The sequence below is a fragment of the Nerophis ophidion genome, linkage group LG10 (genome assembly GCF_033978795.1).
Source record: "Nerophis ophidion isolate RoL-2023_Sa linkage group LG10, RoL_Noph_v1.0, whole genome shotgun sequence".
Taxonomy (NCBI): Eukaryota; Metazoa; Chordata; class Actinopteri; order Syngnathiformes; family Syngnathidae; genus Nerophis; species Nerophis ophidion.
In genome coordinates this window covers 60,132,190-60,154,945 of record NC_084620.1, presented here as the reverse complement: position 1 = coordinate 60,154,945, position 22,756 = coordinate 60,132,190, and the positions used below count along the sequence as shown (strand labels likewise).

The 22,756-nt window shown below is 41.6% G+C and overlaps 2 protein-coding genes across 2 annotated transcripts in view; one reads left to right on the top strand and one right to left on the bottom strand.

The window, feature by feature from the left end:
* The window catches only part of ccdc146 (coiled-coil domain containing 146), a 110,092-nt gene that overhangs the window by 83,824 nt on the left and 3,512 nt on the right, over positions 1 to 22,756 (bottom strand). The gene's annotated exons all lie outside the window — the stretch shown is intronic.
* On the top strand, positions 1,355 to 22,570 carry fgl2a (fibrinogen-like 2a). The gene is made up of 5 exons (XM_061914303.1): positions 1,355 to 2,028; positions 6,140 to 6,344; positions 15,499 to 15,718; positions 15,890 to 16,060; positions 19,426 to 22,570. Exons 1-5 carry the CDS (start codon positions 1,480 to 1,482, stop codon positions 19,739 to 19,741), a joined length of 1,461 nt encoding a protein of 486 aa, XP_061770287.1. The 5' UTR covers positions 1,355 to 1,479; the 3' UTR covers positions 19,742 to 22,570.

The window sequence follows — 22,756 nt, the reverse complement described above, 5'->3', positions numbered from 1 at the left end:
GCCTTTAGCAACACAAACACAGCCGGTGTTTCTTTGTTTGTTGTGAAGCTTTAGCGAACGTGTTTTTCTACCACATATCAACCAGCAAGTTTTTGGATGAGAAAATTGTGATATTAAGTCGGCTCTTACCGGAGACTTGTGCGGAGTTAGCGTCCTCCTGCAGCTGTCATCTTGGCTCCTCCATTATCTTATCTCAGAGACACTGGCGGTCACCGCAGCCCTCCGACTTTCAGGTATGACTTTATAATCTCACTAAAACACTATTAACACAATAAGCAGATAAGAGATTTTCCAGAATTATCCTAGTAAATTTGTCTAAAAACACTTGAATCGCTTCCACTGGATAGTCTTTTTTTTCTTTTCTTTTTTCTTGTCCTTCACTCTCACTTTCCTCATCCATGAATCTTTCATCCTCGCTCAAATTAATGGGGAAATTGTCGCTTTCTCGGTCCGAATCGCTCTCGCTGCTGGTGGCCATGATTGTAAACAATGTTCAGATGTGAGGAGCTCCACAACCCGTGACGTCACGCGCACATCGTCTGCTACTTCCGGTACAGGCAAGGCTTTTTTATTAGCCACCAAAAGTTGCCAACTTTATCGTGGATGTTCTCTACTAAATCCTTTTAGCAAAAATATGGCAACATCACGAAATGATGAAGTATGACACATAGAATGGACCTGCTATCCCCGTTTAAATAAGAACATCTCATTTCAGTAAGGCCTTTAAAAACAATGAACACATACCCAAAATTGCTCAAAAAAGTTTTTGTCCTTCACTCTCACTTTCCTCATCCATGAATCTTTCCTCCTCGCTCAAATTAATGGGGAAATCGTCGCTTTCTTGGTACGATTCCTTCTAGCTGCTGGTGGCCATGATTGTAAACAATGTTTAGATGTGAGGAGCTCCACAACCCGTGACGTCACGCGCACATCGTCTGCTACTTCCGGTACAGGCAAGGCTTTTTTATTAGCCACCAAAAGTTGCCAACTTTATCCTCAATGTTCTCTACTAAATCCTTTCAGCAAAAATATGGCAAAATGATGAAGTATGACACATAGAATGGACCTGCTATCCCCGTTTAAATAAGAACATCTCATTTCAGTAGGTCTTTAAAGTCAGTGGAGTGGAGAGTTCCTGTGCACTGAGTCATTTTGCTCCTGGGGGAGACGGGTGGTAGTCCCGAGCGAGGCAAGGACAAGGACATACACTTTCTTTCCAAATATGCGGGTAACATCAATGAAGTGTTGGAAATAATGCTGATACGGTGACGCGCATTACGTAATAGAACCGCCCCTCCCTCTCTCTCTCTCTCTCTCTCCTCCCTCGCTCAGCCATCCTCTTCTTAATGACACAGCATCGGAGGCGCCGCCACTTCCCCTGCACTCTCTCATCCTGCAGGTTGCATCCTCTCTCTTCTCAAACTGGACTGCATACATTTTTTCTAAGTTTCAAGGCACTTTTTTTTTTTGCAGAGAAAAATGAGGAGCATTGTAGTGTGTGTCACTCTTGTACTCGCAGCCACTTGCCATGCAGCGGACTTCCCCGGTACTTCATACCAGAGATGGGATGCAAAAGGACCCCACAGTCTGGGGGCAGACTCCGGCACCCCGGCCTCCTGTGCCATAAAACTAAGACCGTCAGGCCAGTGCGGGGGCTCCGGGACGGGAGCAGAGGAAGGGGGAGAGGAGTGCCCCTACCAGGTAACTCTACCCCCTCTCACCATCCAGCTGCCCAAGCAGTTCAGGCTGCTGGAGAAAACCATGAAGGAGCTGCAGAGCCTGAAGGAGGTGGTGAACAGGCTGAAGAGCAGCTGCCAGGAGTGCCGCGGAGCAAGGGGCAGCGGCGTCTACGGACATCAGCAGGCGGACCAGGGACGGACGGGGGCTGGTGTGGCGGGGCTGGAGGGGCAAAACGGGTCCAGCCAAGAAGAGAGGGACAATGTGATGGCGTCAGGAACTACTGTGGACGGACATGGAGCTCATTTGGGGAAAATCACACCAAGTCCGAGCAGCATGCAGGAGATGCAGGTAGGAATACTACCTTCTTAAAATGCATGTCATAAATAATATCCATCCATATACCGCTTATTCCCTTTGGGGTCGCTGGGGCCTATCTCAGCTACAATCGGGCGGAAGGCGGCGTACACCCTGGACAAATCGCCACCTCATCGCAAGGCCGACACAGATAGACAACATTCACACACTAGGGACCATTTAGTGTTGCCAATCAACCTATCCCCAGGTGCATGTCTTTGGAGGTGGGAGGGGCCTATCCCCAGGTGCATGTCTTTGGAGGTGGGAGGGGCCTATCCCCAGGTGCATGTCTTTGGAGGTGGGAGGGGCCTTTCCCCAGGTGCATGTCTTTGGAGGTGGGAGTGGGCTATCCCCAGGTGCATGTCTTTGGAGGTGGGAGGGGCCTATCCCCAGGTGCATGTCTTTGTAGGTGGGAGGGGCCTATCCCCAGGTGCATGTCTTTGGAGGTGGGAGGGGCCTATCCCTAGGTGCATGTCTTTGGAGGTGGGAGGAAGCCGGAGTACCCGGAGGGAACCCACGCAGTCACGGGGAGAACATGCAAACTCCACAAGGAAAGATACCAAGCCCGGGATTGAACCCAGGACTACTCAGGACCTTTGTATTGTGAGGCAGACGCACTAACCCAGGGGTCAGCAACCTTTTTGAAAGCAAGAGCTACTTCTTGGATACTGATTAATGCCAAGGGCTACCAGTTTGATACACACTTAAATAAATTGCCAGAAATAGCCAATTTGCTCAATTTATCGTTGATAACGGGACGGCGTGGCGCAGTGGGAGAGTGGCCGTGCGCAACCCGAGGGTCACTGGTTCAAATCCCACCTAATACCAACCTCGTCACGTCCGTTGTGTCCTGAGCAAGACACTTCACCCTTGCTCCTGATGGGTGCGGGTTGGCGCCTTGCATGGCAGCTCCTTCCATCAGTGTGTGAATGTGTGTGTGAATGGGTAAATGTGGAAGTAGTGTCAAAGCGCTTTGAGTACCTTGAAGGTAGAAAAGCGCTATACAAGTACAACCCATTTATTTATCATTTAATAAATAAATCTATATATATATAAAAAATGGGTATTTCTGTCTGTCATTCCGTCGTACATTTTTTTTTTCCTTTTACAGAAGGTTTTTCGTAGAGAATAAATGATAAAAAAAAAACACTTTATTGAATGGTTTAAAAGAGGAGAAAACACACAAAAAAAATGAAAATTACATTTTGAAACATAGTTTATCTTCAATTTCGACTCTTTAAAATTCAAAATTCAACCAAAAAATATGAAGGGAAAAAACTAGCTAATTTGAATCTTTTTGAAAAAAAAAAAAAAAAAAATTTATGGAACATCATTAGTAATTTTTCTTGATTAATATTAATTTTAGAATTTTGATGACATGTTTTAAATAGGTTAAAATCCAATCTGCACTTTGTTAGAATATATAACAAATTGGACCAAGCTATATCTCTAAAAAAGACAAATCATTATTTCTTCTAGATTTTTCAGATCAAAAATTTTAAAAGAAATTCAAAAGATTTTGAAATTTGATTCTACAGATTTTCTAGATTTGCCAGAATATTTTTTGGGAATTTTAATCATAATAAGTTTGAAGAAATATTTCACAAATATTCTTCGTCGAAAAAACAGAAGCTAAAATGAAGAATTACATTAAAATATATTCATTATTCTTTACAATTAAAAAAATAAATATACTTGAACATTGATTTAAATTGTCAGGAAAGAAGAGGAAGGAATTTAAAAGGTAAAAAGGTATATGTGTTTAAAAATCCTAAAATAATTTTTAAGGTTGTATTTTTTCCTCTAAAATTGTCATTCTGAAAGTTATAAGAAGCAAAGTAAAAAAATAAATGAATTTATTTAAACAAGTGAAGACCAAGTCTTTGGAATATTTTCTTGGATTTTCAAATTCTATTTGAGTTTTGTCTCTCTTAGAATTAAAAATGTCCAGCAAAGCGAGACCAGCTCACTGGTAAATAAATACAATTTAAAAAATAGAGGCAGCTCACTGGTAAGTGCTGCTATTTGAGCTATTTTTAGAACAGCGGGCGACTCATCTGGTCCTTACGGGCACCGCGTTGGTGACCCCTGCACTAACCCCTCTGCCACCGTGAAGCCGTCAATAATAAAACTAAACATCTAAATGTGTTCCTGGAGGATATGTCAGGTGAATGCAATTAGCTGGAAAGTACACCGGACTTTAACTCACACACCAGTGAACTCCCAGCAGGGAACGTTCCAGGTTCTGTACACAGTATTGGGAATGCTCATTAGCCACCATCCGAATGATGGTAAATTGTTGGCACTCACGTCCACTTTCTCAGACACCCAAGCATCCCACTGCCTTGCTCCTAGTCTAACCCAGTGGTTCTCAACCTTTTTTCAGTGATGTACCCCCTGTGAACACTTTTTTAATTCAAGTACCCCCTAATCAGAGCAATTCATTTTTGGTTAAAAAAAAAAGAGATGAAGTAAAATACAGCACTATGTCATCAGTTTCTGATTTATTAAAATGTATAACAGTGCAAAATATTGCTCATTTGTAGTGGTCTTTCTTCAACTATTTGGAAAAAAAGATATAAAAATACCTAAAAACTTGTTTCAAAATAAACAGGGGATTCAATTATATATAAATATTTCTACAGATAGAAGTAATCATCAACTTAACCCTTGTGCAACGTTCATATTGTTGTCACTCAGCCTGGGTTTGTGGGTCTGATGGACCCCTTGCATTTTGTGGCTTTTAATGCCTCACAATCAAACACTTTTATGTTAAAATACTGAACAGATGTTTACCTTAGCCAAATCAGTATTTTAACATAAAAGTATTTTATTGTGAGGCATTAAACGCCACAAAATGCAAGGGGTCCATCAGACCCACAAACGCTGGCTGAGTAACAACAATATGAACGTTGCACGGATAGTTTCTCTGCCAGTTTCTGCATCCCACAAGGAATCTTTTGTGTTTCTGCACCTGTGGTTCCCACACAAGGTTGCAACATTGTTTGTCAAAACTTTCTGCTCTCATTTTCTCGCACATTTGACCCTGTGATGTTCTGTGTACCTACACTCTGTCCTCCTACTGTCTAGAACTGCTGTGTGTGTGTGTGTGTGTGTGTGTGTGTGTGTGTGTGTGTGTGTGTGTGTGTGTGTGTGTGTGTGTGTAGAACATACATTTTCACACTTCTATTAGCTCTGTCTGAGTGGACCCAGACATCTTATTTGTAATAAAAAAATGTGAAGGAGTTTCTCTGCCAGTTTCTGCATCCCACAAGGATTCTTTTTTTGCGTTTCTGCACCTGCGGTTCCCACACAAGGTTGCAACATTGTTTGTCAAAACTTTCTGCTCTCATTTTCTCTCACATTTGACCCTCTGATGTTCTGTGTACCTACACTCTGTCCTCCTCCTGCCTAGGACTGCTGTGTGTGTGTGTGTGTGTGTGTGTATGTGTGTGGAAAGATCACAAATGTTCACACTTCTATTAGCCCCGGGTCCAGTGGACCCGGACATCTTATTTGTAATAAAAAATGTGTAGGAGGGGTGTATGGTGTGTGTTCATTAAATATGTATTCTAATATATGTTCTTCACAGAAAACGAGCCAAAGTCAATGAGTCTCAGTTTGAAAAATGAATTAATTGTATCATTTTTTTTTTAAATAAAAAATTTAAACGGGTCCCACAGACCCGAACACCACACAAGGGCTAAAGTGCCCTCTTTGAGGATTGTAATAGAAATCCATCTGGATTCATCAACTTCATTCTAAACATTTCTTCACATAAACATAAATCTTTAACATCAATATTTATGGAACATGTCCACAAAAAATCTAGCTGTCAACACTGAATATTGCATTGTTGCATTTCTTTTCACACTTTATGAACTTACATTCATATTTTGTTTTAGTATTATTTAATAAATATATTTATAAAGGATTTTTGAATTGTTGCTATTTTTAGAATATTTAAAAAAAAATCTCACGTACCCCTTGGCATACCTTCAAGTACCCCCACTTGAGAACCACTGTTCTAATCCCATAAATTCAACAACAACAACAATGTGTGTGTGGCGACTAACCCCAACCTCTCTCCGATGTCGCCTCACAGGTGAAACTTAACAGGATGTCTGTGAGTCTGCGTAACGCCAAGAACCAGATCACCTCCCTGCAAGGTCGCATGGAGGGCCTGAACCTCCTCAACATAGACAACGTCCAGGCCATGGTGGACAGACGTGTGGAGAACATCAGCGGCGTGGTCAACAAGCTGAGCTCCACCTGCACCTCACAGTGTGCGGTGCAGAATACTCCACAATGTAAGTCTTTGCACACTCTACTGCACACCTGAGCAAAGTACGGCCCGTGGTCCACATGTGGCCCGTTAAGATTTTCAATCCGGCTCGCCGGACGTTCTACGTCATTTTTTTAGACCTCTAACATCAAAACATCGCCGCCATTATGATGTGCAATGCTGTTTTTAAATGACAAAGTCTTGAACTATAGAAAGTACAAACCCCGTTTCCATATGAGTTGGGAAATTGTGTTAGATGTAAATATAAACAGAATACAATGATTTGCAAATCCTTTTCAACCCATATTCAGTTGAATATGCTACAAAGACAACATATTTGATGTTCAAACTCATAAACTTATAATTAACTTAGAATTTCATGACTGCAACACGTGCCAAAGACGTTGGGAAAGGGCATGTTCACCACTGTGTTACATCACCTTTTCTTTTAACAACACTCAATAAACGTTTGGGAACTGAGGAAACTAATTGTTGAAGCTTTGAAAGTGGAATTCTTTCCCATTCTTGTTTTATGTAGAGCTTCAGTCCTTCAACAGAAAAAAATAGAGGCAGCTCACTGGTAAGTGCTGCTATTTGAGCTATTTTTAGAACAGGCCAGCGGGCGACTCATCTGGTCCTTACGGCCGACCTGGTGCCCGCGGGCACCGCGTTGGTGACCCCTGCTCCTGAGTATAAGTCGCCAAACTATGAAAAAAACTGCGACTTAAAGTCAGAAAAATACGGTACATTTTGGGTGTTCAATTCCGTAAAAAACTGTAAAATTCCATTCCGTTTTTTTGAGCTGGTCTGTCATAACGTTTTTAAAACTATATCAGACATTGTGACTTTTGGTAATAGTGCTCCTGAAAAATAGGGACCCAAACACAAATATTGTACAGCAAATGTTTAAAGCTAAATGTGAGTATATCATTCAAACACACATACACCTTGGCCACCCAGACACATTTTTATGTCTCAGTGTGGCCCCAGAGTCCAAATATTTGCCCAGCTCTGCTCTACTGTATCTTCAATTATCTTGTGTTAATGACCAGGCCTCGTCAGCCCAAAGTGGCTCCAAGACCTGAGGTGTGCACAAGACTACTTTTCCTGGGAAAACATTTGTCCAATAACGGGAAAGTGGCCAATTTTAATCTTGAGAAACATCAAAGACGTGGTGCTCACCTCCACCTAATGACGCCATTTTGGTGAAATTAAATCTTGCAAACAACTTAGTGCAGGGGTGTCAAACTCAAACTCAAATACAGAGTGGGCCACAATTCTAAACTGAACAAAGCTGCGGGCCAAAGTTAAACAACTTAACCTTTTAAAAAGGGACCCAAACAAGTTTTGCATTGAATATTGAACAAGAAAGGCTTATATAACTTTATAGTAACATGCAAAATCTAGTTTTGTTGTTAGTGGGGGTGTATATTGTTGCGCCCCGGAATAGTTAGTGCTGCAAGGGATTCTGGGTATTTGTTCTGTTGTGTTTATGTTGTGTTGCACTTAAGATGTGACTTTAAGGTTTTACTACTTACGTATAAAATACTACACGGTCTAGCTCCATCCTATCTTGCCGATTGTATTGTACCATATGTCCCGGCAAGAAATCTGCGTTCAAAGGACTCCGGCTTATTAGTGATTCCCAAAGCCCCAAAAAAGTCTGCGGGCTATAGAGCGTTTTCATTTCGGGCTCCAGTACTCTGGAATGCCCTCCCGGTAAAAGTTCGAGATGCCACCTCAGTATGGGTTGTACTTGTATAGCGCTTTTCAGTAGAAGCATTTAAGTCTCACCTTAAAACTCATTTGTATACCCTAGCCTTTAAATAGACTCCCTGCTTAGACCAGTTGATCTGCCGTTTCTTTTCTTTTTCTCCTATGTCCCACTCTCCCTTGTGGAGGGGGTCCGGTCCGATCCGGTGGCCATGTACTGCTTGCCTGTGTATCGGCTGGGGACATCTCTGCGCTGCTGATCCGCCTCCGCTTGGGATGGTTTCCTGCTGACTCCGCTGTGGATGGGACTCTCACTGCTGTGCTGGATCCGCTTTGGACTGGACTCTTGCGTCTGTGTTGGGTCCATTATGGATTGAACTTTCACAGTATCATGTTAGACCCGCTCGACATCCATTGCTTTCCTCCTCTCCAAGGTTCTCATAGTCATCATTGTCACCGACGTCCCACTGGGTGTGAGTTTTCCTTGCCCTTATGTGGGCCTACCGAGGATGTCGTAGTGGTTTGTGCAGCCCTTTGAGACACTAGTGATTTAGGGCTATATAAGTAAACATTGATTGATTGATTGATTGATTGGTTACGGTGCGGATGTTCTCCGGAAATGTGTTTGTCATTCTTGTTTGGTGTGGGTTCACAGTGTGGTGTAACAGTGTTAAAGTTGTTTATACGGCCACCCTCAGTGTGACGTGCATGGCTGTTGACCAAGTATGCATTGCATTTACTTGAGTGTGTGTGTAGAAGCCGCATATATTACGTGACTGGGCCAGCACGCTGTTTGTATGGAGGAAAAGCGGACGTGATGACAGGTTGTAGAGGATGCTAAAAGCAATACCTTTAAAGCACGTCCCCAATATTGTTGTCTGGGTGGAAATTCGGGAGAATGGTTGCCCCGGGAGATTTTGGGGCACTGAAATTCGCGATTCTCCTGGAAAAATCGGGAGGGTTGGCAAGTATGAGAATTAGCGTTGAATGCGGTAATACAGCGGCACCGCCACTGAATAATACTGGCGGGCCAGCTCTAATGTTAATTTATTATTGCCTCAATGGCCAAATGAAATTACACGGCGGGCCAAATTTGGCCCGCGGGCCAGAGTTTGACACCCATGACTTAGTGCATTGCAGTGACATACTACTCATTTAATTTTGAATTAACTTACTGACATTTTAAGAAATAAACAGTTACCATGTCTAATTATTGATTTTTATTAAATAATACTAAAGCAGAACAATACTAAATGTTGTTATATTTTTACGATTGCTATATATGAATTAAAATTAATAATAATACTAATACTATTAAGACTGAACAGAATGTACCTTGACATATTTCAGGGTACTTTCACAAATGGTTATTTTTAGGGACTGATGTCTCTTTGGGACAGAGGATCCTATTGAATTTCTAAGGTTTTATTAATATTATTCTTTATTATTATACCGCCGCCTCTTTGAGCTGATTTTAGACCCCCATGAATACCATGAATTGATTAACGTGGACCCCGACTTAAACAAGTTGAAAAACTTATTGGGGTGTTACCATTTAGTGGTCAATTGTACGGAATGTGTACTGTACTGTGCAATCTACTAATAAAAGTATCAATCAATCAATCAATCAACCCCTTAACATGCTTCAAAACTCACCAAATTTGACACACACATCAGGACTGGCGAAAATTGCGGTCTACTCTGAAAACCAAACCCCAAAACTCAAAATTGCGCTCTCGAAAACTCAGACAAAACTGTCTGTAACTTCTAGTAGGAATGTCGTAGAAACATGAAACAAATACCACTACATAGGTCTCAGTTAGACCTATATTTCATCCACTAAGACCCGACGGCTAAAATCAACAGGACATTTGCTATTCCCACTTCAATACAAAAGTTGGCTAAAAAATGTTGATTTTTTTCAAACATTATCTCCTCTGAGGCCGTTCGTCTTTTCCGCTTCAAATAAGCACAGAAGAGAGCATGAACCCTTCTGATTAAAAGTTGATGAAAGAGTTTTAATTACTACCCCGGTTTGGATTTTATGAGCCCGCAAAGAACCATTGCGCTGCTGCTGTTGTCACAAAATGGCGGCTTTCTGCTCAGACAAAACTGTAGGACTGTCATACACACATGAAACAAAAACCTAAATGTAGGTCTCACTGAGACCTATATTTCATACACTGACCGCCTCCAACTAAAATCAACAGGAAGTTTGCTATACCCACTTCAATACAACAACCATGCATTAGAGTCTCAAAATGGCGGCACCAAGGCGTCCTTATAAAATGCCCAAGCCACTTTACAACTGTTATTACTATGAGACTGATGTTTAACACATGTGTATACACCTTTTTTTCTGTGTAACAATCCATCCATCCATCTTCTACCGCTTATCTGGGCTTGGGTCGCGGGGGCAGCAGCCAAAGCAGGTCCCGTCCATCGCTGCTTGCAGCTTTAATTGTAAATATTGTGCAAATAATGCTGTCATTGATCAAATATTCCACCTCCGTCATATCCGCAATGGACGTTTGTGTTTTACATAACAGGGATACTTTTTTATGAAACGTGAAATTTGGACAAAAGAAAATGACAAAAGATGAATTTCCACCGCAGACGACGCATGTTCTCAGGAGGATATGTTGTAGTTTTACACTTTACTTTTGCATAATGTCCCCCTATTTTTAAAAAAAATGTACTTTAGGGGAAAAAAAGTTTCTCTTTCTTACAGGAAGCTCTTGTGTAATTGAGTGAATAGTTTCAGGTTGTGGTCATCATCACTGCACTTGAGTGAAGAAATATGTAGAATTGACCTCTTACATAAGACCTGACATTCCACTATTTGCCTTATGCACTCCAGAAATGGGGAGAGGGAGAAGGAGGGCAGATACTTGGCATAGGAAGGAATGAGGGGAGGACTATGAAAGATAGAACAAGAGCATATTTTTGAGTGGATTGTATTTGCAGGGTTGAAAGAGAATGTGTTGCTATATTAGGGGTGAGCTTATTTCTAAGTAGATTAGTCCGGCGTGTGGTGTGAAGGGAATCCCGGCATTCATCTTGCCTTTTTCTCCTTCAAAACAAAAACTCCACTTCAACGCCTTTCTCAAATGTTTATCCCGAGTGCGAGCGTCCTTCATCATTCATTCTTTCCTCACTCGCCATTTAATTTCTCTTTCTTGTCTGCCATCTCCTCCGTTTGAGGTCAGGCTCTTGAGTGTTCAGTCCTGCATGAAACAACTAATTCTAATTATCTGCTGCCGACAACACAAGGAGCAAAGTAGGCGGCTTCCCTGACATTAGACATAAGCGTTTGATGAGGCGGGGTCGGTAATGTTGATCTTTGCTCAGCTCCGGAAGCAGCTGATGGTTTTGAGACGAGTGGTGCCTGGCCGTGTCTGACGGGAGCCCGAAGGAAAACAACAAGAAACAGCTGTTGCCATAGAGATTGATGGCAAAAAGGATGATGAAATCTTGGTCTCATCAATCCACTCGCGCCTTTACTCTTTACACAAATCGTTCCAGATGTTAAATAACACAGACACCGCTCGTGCAAAATAAACATTCTTGGGAAAACTTTCATTTGTCACATAGTGCAAGTGTTTTGAGGAGAAATCTGCAGGGCTCCCCTTACTCAGGAACATACTTGCCAACCTTGAGACCTCCCATTTCGGGAGGTGGATATATATACATATATATACACATACATATATTTATACACACATATAAATATATATATAGAAAAAAGGTGACAGAGAATAGAACAAGGATGGACAATTCAACGCTTAACTCAACAATGAGTAGATGAGTGTTATGTGTGTGTGTATGTATATATATATACACATATACGTATATATACACATACATATACATATATACAGACATTCATATATATATATATATATATATATATATATATATATATATATATATATATATACACACATACATATATATACACATACATATATATATATATATATATATATATATACATACATACATACATATATACATACATATATATATACATACATATATACATATATATACATACATATATACATACACACATACATATATACATACACACATATATATATATATACACACACATATATATATATATACATATATATACACACATATATATATATATATATACATATACATATATACACATATATACACATATATATACATATACATATATATATATATATATACGCATACATATACATATATACACATATACATATATATATAAATATATAAAGAAATACTTGAATTTCAGTGTTCATTTATTTACACATATACACACATAACACTCATCTACTCATTGTTGAGTTAAGAGTTGAATTGTCCATCCTTGTTCTATTCTCTGTCACTATTTTTCTAACCATATGCATGTACAGTAGATGGCAGTATTGTCCTGTTTAAGAGTGTCACAACTTTGCTGTTTAAAACAGACAAACTGCTTTACGGTAGACGAAAATGTGACTGCTGTTGTTGTGTGTTACTGCGCTGGGGGGACGTTAATGAAACTGCCTGACAATAAACCCACATAAGAAACCAAGAACTCGCCCTCGATCATGCTACAGTTATGACGTCATTGGGCAGACACGCTGTTTGTATTGTGGGAAAGCGGACGTGAAAACAGGCTGTCCTCACTCAGGTCCGCCTGAATTTTGGGAGATTTTCGGGAGAAAATTTGTCCCGGGAGGTTTTCGGGAGAGGCGCTGAATTTCGGGAGTCTGCCGGAAAATCCGGGAGGGTTGGCAAGTATGCTCAGGAATGAGCCAGCAGCTGCCAAACTGCATCCAGAAATGAATGAATGCACCATTTAAAATGTGAAGACGCGGTAAAGCACACACATTCTAAATGACTCGCGTGTGCAAGGACTTAAAAAGCAGGCACGCTGTTGGATGGCCTTGGAAAAAAAAAGCTTTTCAAGTTCCTTCTATCACCTCCAAACCGCAGCGTCTTCATGCAACCACTTTCCCCAGCTCTAATCTTCCCTTTCACTCCTGCACGGACGTATCGGGGCCTTGAGGTGAACTGACAGGATCTAATGTCCATGTTCAGCTACATTAACTCACTTAAACAGGGAAAACTAGTCTGCTCGTCAATAGAATTTACGTCCATGAAAAAGGAAGAGGACCGTGCTATCGTGGCGGAAACACATTTGTATTCGTGACAGACGGCGATCTCGTGTCGAGGACAGGATGTCAAGTTGCATTCTGGTGCCAGTCACTTATCTACTGGGACTCTGCGATAATTCAAGCTGTAAACCGTCAGTCAGTCATGTGACTCATCATATGACAGCCAAAAAGCCTCAGCAATTTATGTATTCTTCACTGACACAAGATAACGGCCTACTTGGACTATCAGGATGCACAACCAGAATGCATTTTCTTTCACGAAACCCTACATCAGGGCTTCTTCACAGCCTCCTAAATCTGCAGAAGCGACGAGTCAGACTTAACAGCACAACAAAGTGAATTCAGAAGAGTCTGCACGCTGTCTGCCCCGGTGCCTCCAAACTGTAGGACCCAGGGGAAGAACCCTTCTAATCCGGTTTCTAACATTTGGACTAGTCTGTTCTTTTCTCTTCCAAAGAGTCTCGGGAGTCCTAGGATTCTCAACCACAGAGAAAAATCTCGTTGTACTTGTTGCAATGACAATAAAGACCTACCTACCTACCTACTTTATTGATTCCTTAAAGGCCTACTGAAATGAGATGTTCTTATTTAAACGGGGATAGCAGGTCCATTCTATGTGTCATACTTCATCATTTTGCGATTTTGCCATATTTTTGCTGAAAGGATTTAGTAGAGAACATCGACGATAAAGTTCGCAACTTTTGGTCGCTAATAAAAAAGCCTTGCCTGTACCGGAAGTAGCGTCACGTGTTGTGGAGCTCCTCACATCTGAACATTGTTTATGATCATGGCCACCAGCAGCAAGAGCGATTCGAACCAAGAAAGCGGCGATTTCCCCATTAATTTGAGCGAGGATGAAAGTTTCGTGGATGAGGAAAGTTAGAGTGAAGCACTAGAAGAAAAGAAAAAAAAGGCGACGGCAGTGGGAGCGATTCAGATGTTATTAGACACATTTACTAGGATAATTCAGGAAAATCCCTTTTCTGATTATTGTGTTACTAGTGTTTTAGTGAGATTATAAAGTCATACCAGAAAGTCGGAGGGGTTTGGTGACCGCCAGTGGAGGAGCCAAGAAAGTCGCAGCTGCCTATTTGACAGCTGCTGCAGGAAGAACAACACAAGCTATGCTCATGTCTCCGGTAAGAGCCGACTTATTACCATAATTTTCTCACCGGTCGACATGTGGTAGAGAAACATGTTCGCTTGACCGCTCTTTTTCCATAGTAAAGATTCACAACAAACCAAGAAACACCAGCTGTGTTTGTGTTGCTAAAGGCAGCTGCAATCCACCGCTTTCCATCAACAGCATTCTTCTTTGACGTCTCCATTATTAATTGAACAAATTGCAAAAGATTCAAAAACACGGATGTCCAAAATACTGTGTAATTATGCGATTAAATTGGACGACTTTTAGCAGTGTGTGGTGCTGGGATAAAATGTCTGCTCAACATAAGCGTCATCATTCCACCACGTTTTCAACAGGAAATTACACGCAAAATGTAAAATTGCAATTTAGTAAACTAAAAAGGATGTATTGGCATGTGTTGCAATGTTAATATTTCATCATTGATATATAAACTATCAGACTGCGTGGTCGCTTTCAGTAGGACTTTAAGGAGAGTTCCTTCAGGAAAACTAAAAGAAGCGAGTGTTGGAAACAATAAGTGGGCAGGTCTGATAGTCTAAATCCTGGACATGTGAATTATATTTATATAGTGAAGTGAATTATATTTATATAGCGCTTTTCTCTAGTGACTCAAAGCGCTTTACATAGTGAAACCCAATATCTAAGTTACATTTAAAGCAGTGTGGGTGGCACTGGGAGCAGGTGGGTAAAGTGTCTTGCCCAAGGACACAACGGCAGTAACCAGGATGATTGAAGCGGGAATCGAACCTGCAACCCTCAAGTTGCTGACACGGCCACTCTACCAACCGAGTTATACCGCCCGACATCTCAGACAGTCCAGATAAGATGAGGCCGGGGTTAACTGCATGCAAATTTAAGACATTTCCAGTTGTATTGCGCTCCACACGGGTGATCCTTGTATTAAGTTATACGGAAAAAAAGGTTGGTGGACCGTTTTGTGTTGGAATACAGCGCCTGGGGATTCAATTCAGCGCTGAAAACTTTCATTCTGATTAAAAATCGAATGACTTTTCTTTGGCCTGCCTCAGCCTTGGGGGCCATTTCTATTACGGTCCTCTTGGCGGGTGGAGAGAATAACAGAGAAGATTGAATATCATCCCGTCTCATTCTCCTTACAAATGCCCTCCTCTCCGTTCCTTTTTCCGTCTCCTCGGCAGTCATCCTGGCCCCCAGAGACTGTTCCGACTACAATGTGCTGGAGACCAGGAAGAACGGGGTGTACCGCGTGACCCCCGACCCCCGCAACGGGACGTTTGAGGTCTTTTGTAACATGGAGTCTTTCGGAGGGGGCTGGACGGTCATACAGCAGCGGCTGGACGGCTCCGTCAGCTTCAACCGCAGCTGGACTGAATACAAGAAGGGCTTCGGGAACCTCAGGTAAGAAGAGTTATGTCCCCCCTGCTGTCCTTCGTTTACTGTCACACTACTTTCAACCTGCCCCCCTCTTGTCGTAAAGTAAATTCAGTATGACTAACAGCGAACATCTATATCGGTCTTCTCCAAATTTATCTCCATCCCTTCCGTCCTTTATCTACGGCTCCCTTTCAGAGGTGAGTTCTGGCTGGGCAATGACCACATACACCTGCTGACGAAGGCCAAAGACATGATACTGCGCATTGAACTGGAGGACTTTGAGGGTGTGCGAGAGTACGCCAAGTATGAGCAGTTCTACGTGGCCAATGAGTTCCTGCGATACAGGCTGTCCATCAGCGGATACAGGTGCAGTATTGCTTTCTCTTAATTACTATTAACCCAAAAAACTAAGTGATTGATTGATACTTTTATTAGTAGATTGCACAGTACAGTACATATTAAATCGAATCGTGGGACACCCAAATATTTGCAGCCCTAATAGCTAGCCTAAAAAGCATATTACCATCGATTAGCTTGCAGTCATGCAGGGACCAAATATGTCTGATTAGCACTCCACACAAGTCAATAACATCAACAAAACTCACCTTTGTGCATTCACGCACAACATTAAAAGTTTGGTGGACAAAATGAGACAGAAAAAGAAGTGGCATGAATCACGTCCTAGAAAGTCGGAGAAAGTTGTACATGTAAACAAACCACGGTGAGTTCAAAGACTGCCAAAATTAGTGGGACAAAACGGTGCTCGCCAAATACTTTGATTGATTGATTGATTGATTGATACTTCTATTAGTAGATTGCACAGTTCAGTACATATTCCATACAATTGACCACTAAATGGTAACACCCCAATAAGTTTTTCAACTTGTTTAAGTCGGGGTCCACGTTAATCAATTCATGGTACAAATATATACTATCAACATAATACAGTCATCACACAAGTTAATCCTCATAGTATGTACATTGAATTATTTACATTATTTACAATCCGGGGGGTGGGATGAGGAGCTTTGGTTGATATCAGAACTTCAGTCATCAACAGAGAAATGTGGACATTGAAACAGTGTAGGGTCTTATTTAGTAGGATATGTACAGCCAGCAGAGAACATAGTGAGTTCACATAGCATAAGAACAAGTATATACATTAGAAGTACATTTGAGTTGTTTATAATCCGGGGAGATGGGATGTGAATGGAGGAGGGTATTAGTAAAGTGTTGAAGTTGCCTGGAGGTGTTGTTTTAGAGCGCTTTTGAAGGAAAATAGAGATGCACTTACATTTATACCTGTTGGGAGTGCATTCCACATTGATGTGGCATAGAAAGAGAATGAGTTAAGACCTTTGTTAGATCGGAATCTGGGTTTAACGTGGTTTGTGGAGCTCCCCCTGGTGTTGTGGTTATGGCGGTCATTTACGTTAAGGAAGTAGTTTGACATGTACTTCGGTATCAAGGAGGTGTAGCGGATTTTATAGACTAGGCTGAGGTCTAGTTGTTTGACTCTGTCCTCCACCCTGAGCCAGCCCACTTTGGAGAAGTGGGTTGGATTGAGGTGTGATCTGGGGTGGAGGTCTAAAAGTAACCGGACTAGCTTATTCTGGGATGCTTGGAGTCTAGATTTGAGGGTTTTGGAGGTGCTGGGGTACCAGGAGGTGCAAGCGTAATCGAAGAAGGGTTGAATGAGAGTTCCCGCTAGAATCTTCAAGGTGCTTTTGTTGACCAGAGAGGAGATTCTGTTGAGGAATCTCGTTCTTTGGTTGACCTTTTTGATCACCTTGGTTGCCATTTTATCACAGGAAAGATTAGCCTCTAGAATGGAACCTAGGTAGGTGATCTCATCTTTCCTGGTGATAACAATGTCACCCACTTTTAAAGTGAAGTCCTTGACCTTCTTAAGTTTGATATGGGACCCAAATAGGATGGATTCCGTTTTTACCTAAGTGTCAGCGAGCCAGGTGCAAATATTGAGGAGTTCAACACTGAGGATTTGTTCCACCTTGCCAGATACCAGCAGGGCCGAGTCATCCGCAAACAGGAACAATTCACAGTGGCATGCTGATGGCATGTCATTCACGTATATTAGGAACAGTAAAGGTCCTAGTATACTGCCTTGGGGGACTCCACAGCTTACTGAGAGGGGAGGGGACATGGTGCCGTTCACCTCTGCCTGCGTTTCACCAATCACATGCAGTCAATGGTGACGTTGCACCAATCAAACAGAGCCAGGCGGTCACATGACCCGACTTAAACAAGTTAAAAAACGTATTCGGGTGTTACCATTTAGTGGTCAATTGTACAGAATATGTACTGTACTGTGCAATCTACTAATAAAAGTTTCAACCAATCAATCAAAAGTGTAAAGTAAAAAAGACACTTTTTATTTCAACCGTACTTCCCGTCAAAAGCCTAAAGGCTGATCGCACAGTTCCTGTCTTCACAATAAAAGCGCCGCTCCATCGCGCCTGCGATAACAAAATAAGAGTCTACGAAAGCCAGCGCAAACAAGCTAGCAAACTACGGAGTTTGCCGCCAATGTATTTTTTGTAAAGTGTATAAAAACGAATATGGAAGCTGGACAAATAAGATGCCAAAAACCAATGACTTTCATGTGGTATTAGACAGAAAAGAGGAACTTTTTTTCTCCTCCATTTGAAAACGTGGACGTCTGATTCCAATCAATGCAAGTCATCAGAATCAGGTAATACACCAACTTATATTCTTGTCTTCATGAAAGATAGGAATCTATATGTTAAACATGCATGTATATTCATTAAAACACCTTTAACATGTGAACAAAAACGACAAAATAAATATAAATTATATACTGTATATATAAATGTATGTATATATATATATATATATATGAATATATATATATATAAATGTATGTATATATATGTATATATATATATATATATATATATATATATATATATATATATATATATATATATATATATATATATATATATATATATATATATGTATGATATGTGTGTGTATAAATGATATGTGTGTGTGTGTATATATGAGGTAGATCACCTCGACTTGGTCATTTATTAAGTAATTGATAAACGTTGAAAAACGTATTGGGGTGTTACCATTTAGTGGTCAATTGTAAGGAATATGTACTGTACTGTGCAATCTACTAATACATGTTTTAATCAATCAATCAATCAAATCAATGAACGCCTACTGAGGCTATGGTGCTGTTAAGTTATTGTGGCTCAATGTGCCATTTTTTTAATTTTATTTTAATGTACTCTTATTTAATATATAATATTGTTTTAGTTGCTTAAAAGATATTCCTGGCTCTGAATTTGCTCATTGCTATTCTTATGTTTTTGTGCATTATTTGTTGCCGTCATCAGGTTACTCATCAGTTACTCAGTACTTGAGTAGTTTTTTCACAACATACTTTTTACTTTTACTCAAGTAAATATTTGGGTGACTACTCCTTACTTTTACTTGAGTAATAAATCTCTAAAGTAACTGTACTCTTAAATGAGTACAATTTCGGGCTACTCTACCCACCTCTGCCCCTGCGCTACATGTATCCGTAATCATTGAACATTTGGTACTGTTCAGAGGCTTGAGCATTTTGTCCTTGTACTGTACCCAAAATTAACCAACTGTGACTTAGAAGTAACTACCGAACCGTGATAATGCTGCACCGTTGCACCCCAGGATGATAAGAGATTCATTTGCTGTTTCAGTGGGACTGCTGGGAACGCCATCAGCTTCAACAAGCACTTCAACCACGACCAAAAGTTCTTCTCCACCCCTGACCGCGACAACGACATGTACCCCTCGGGAAACTGCGGCACCTACTACAGCTCCGGCTGGTGGTTCGACGCCTGCATGTCGGCCAACCTTAACGGCAAGTACTACCACAAGAGGTACAAGGGGGTCCGGAATGGCATCTTCTGGGGGACGTGGCATAACATGTCCACGGAGTACTACCCCACCAACTACAGGCAGGCCTTCAAGACGGTCAAGATGATGATAAGGCCCAAGAATTTTGCTCCGTAAGAGGATGGAAAAGTGGAAGTATAGAACCAGAAACATGCACATGTACTTACCGCCAAACCGTACACAAGCCTGTTAGAACGCAGTCCAAACAAAACCAAAAGCGCCGTGGCGAATACAGCCATCTAAATGTTGAATTAAAACAAGAATAAAGGAGAATGGACTGGATCACACAAGCTGTGTGAAGCTAGCCTCCAGCAGGGGCCATCATATTCAACACGGTGTCACTGTGGTCGACTCTTCACTGCTTCTCTGTCAAGATCCTTTTTTTTTTTTTTTCAGCTTGAACTCAGCTCATCGCAAAGAAGTAGTTAAACTAATGAGCTATTATTTACCCCCACCAAAAATTAACAACGGCGATTCAGAGCTCCCTTTTTTGGATTGCAGTGTTACCACACTTTTTGAGCAAGAGTGCACAAGTAATAGCTTCCCTCTTGTTGTTTTTTTTGTTTGCTTTTTAATTATACCCATCTTCTTATAGCAGGGGTTGGCAACCTTTACCACTCAAAGAGACATTTTGACCCGTTTCACAAAGTAAAGAAAACAATGGGAGCCACATAACTCCTTTGAAATTTATAATGAAATAACACTGCATACAGAGTTTTTTTTGCTTTGTGTTATTTATAAACCAGGGGTCTCAGACACGCAGCCCGCACCTTAATATGAAAATGTAATGTTAGTGCCGCCCGCGAGTTTTATATGAATGCCGATTGACAGCATCACACCTGCCAACCATCCCCATTTTCCCGGGAGACTCCCGAATTTCAGAGTAATTATTCTCTCGAATAGACCCTGCTCCAAGTGGAGGAGTTCAAGTACCTAGGAGTCTTGTTCACGAGTGAGGGAAGAGTGGATCGTGAGATCGACAGGCGGATCGGTGCGGCGTCTTCAGTAATGCGGACGTTGTACCGATCCGTTGTGGTGAAGAAGGAGCTGAGCCGGAAGGCAAAGCTCTCAATTTACCGGTCGATCTACGTTCCCATCCTCACCTATGGTCATGAGCTTTGGGTCATGACCGAAAGGATAAGATCACGGGTACAAGCGGCCCAAATGAGTTTCCTCTCCCTTAGAGATAGGGTGAGAAGCTCTGTCATCCGGGAGGAACTCAAAGTAAAGCCGCTGCTCCTCCACATGGAGAGGAGCCAGATGAGGTGGTTCGGGCATCTGGTCAGGATGCCACCCGAACGCCTCCCTAGGGAGGTGTTCAGGGCACGTCCAACTGGTAGGAGGCCACGGGGAAGACCCATGACACGTTGGGAAGACTATGTCTCCCGGCTGGCCTGGGAACGCCTCGGGATCCCCCGGGAAGAGCCAGACGAAGTGGCTGGGGAGAGGGAAGTCTGGGTTTCCCTGCTTAGGCTGTTGCCCCCGTGACCCGACCTCGGATAAGCGGAAGATGATGGAAGGATGGATGGATGGATATTCTCTCGAATGTACGCTGGTGTTCACCTAATGAACAATAATAAGGGCGTACAATGATGGAACATGCCACTAGCGCCCTCTACAGGTTGTACAAATAGCTTGCCAGCCCAAAGAATTGTTTGACGAGGCTATTGCAGACACACGTAAGAGACTGCAAGGCATCATTATTCAACAGCAAGACAGGTCACACTGAGGGTGGCCGTTTAAACAACTTAAGCACTCTTACTAATATGTGCCACACTGTGAACCCACACCAAAGAAGAATGACAAACACATTTCAGGGAAACATCCGCACTATAACAACATAAACACGGCAGAACAAATACCCACAATCCCATGTATCCCTAACTCTTCCGGCCTACATACACCCAGCTACCACCAACCCAACCCTCTGTACGTTGGTTGAGGTGGGCGGGGTTGGTGGGGGTGTGTGTATAATGTAGCCCGGAATACTCAGGGATACATGGGATTCTGGGTATTTGTTTTGTTGTGTTTATGTTGTGTTATAGTGCGGATGTTCTCCTGAAATGTGTTAGTCATTCTTGTTTGGTGTGGGTTCACAGTGTGGCGCATATTCATAAGAGTGTTAAAGTTGTTTATATCACAACCCTCAGTGTGACCTGTATGGCTGTTGAGCAAGTATGTCTTGCAGTAGAGTATGCGTTCAGATAGAGGTCGCATCCAAAATAGGACCAGCTGGCCGGCACGCAGATAGCCTGGTGAAAATCCTGGTGCGATAACATGTAAAAAGGCGTTAGAGGCATTGTCATCACGGCACATCCTCAAAGTTGATGACTGGGTGAAAATCGAAAGATGTTAACCTGGGATATTTATGATAGAGACACTGAAACTTGGAAATCTCCTGGACTTCTCCGGGCGGTCAGCAAGTAAGTGGCTGAGCCACATCAGAGTGGTCAAAGAGGTTTCCGACTCCTGCCCTATGAATATGAAGCATTCCTGCATAAAAAGGCATCCTATGTGCATTGTTTGTTTTTCTATTGGAGTATTGAACTACTGCAACCACTTGTACAATACCGCCCCCCAGTGTCAAACAACTGTATTGCAACATTGTATTCCTTCTTCCACACTGTGAATGAGCAGAAGGCTCATTATTTTATTTTTTTTTGCTTCCATTTTAAAAGACGTGTACAGTATTTATTCAAATTTTGTGAGGTTTACCTGTGCAGGAGTCGTACAAAAGCAAGTTCTGATAATCGTGAATAATGATGATGTGAATATTTGGGCAATGAAAAAGATTATGCATTGTTGTGGCCATTTGCATCAGCGATGATGAGCGCCTGGAGCTTTTTTGTGTGTACAATATCTTTTCTATCAATCATATTCATTTTTCATCCCAAAGGATATGCACTTTTTATATTTAAAAAAAATAAAGTTCAATTAAAATGGTAATGTGTTTTTTTTTTTAATTATAGTATTTTTAAGAAATACATTTTGCATGTTTCACATTCCATCTATTAAATGAATTATCTTATCACAACACTTTGATTAATAATGCAAATACTGTCTTGGGTCATGAATTGTTAAAGGAGTGCAACACAAACTAAAAGTTTGCATCTTCACACTTAGTTTTTGCAT

Bases quoted from the DNA above. Each gene is read 5' to 3' on its own strand.
- fgl2a (XM_061914303.1), top strand. From the start codon at position 1,480: ATGAGGAGCATTGTAGTGTGTGTCACTCTTGTACTCGCAGCCACTTGC. The intron at 6,345-15,498 runs GTAAGTCTTTGC...TCTCCTCGGCAG, and splicing joins GGTGCAGAATACTCCACAAT to TCATCCTGGCCCCCAGAGAC. The intron at 15,719-15,889 runs GTAAGAAGAGTT...GCTCCCTTTCAG, and splicing joins AAGGGCTTCGGGAACCTCAG to AGGTGAGTTCTGGCTGGGCA.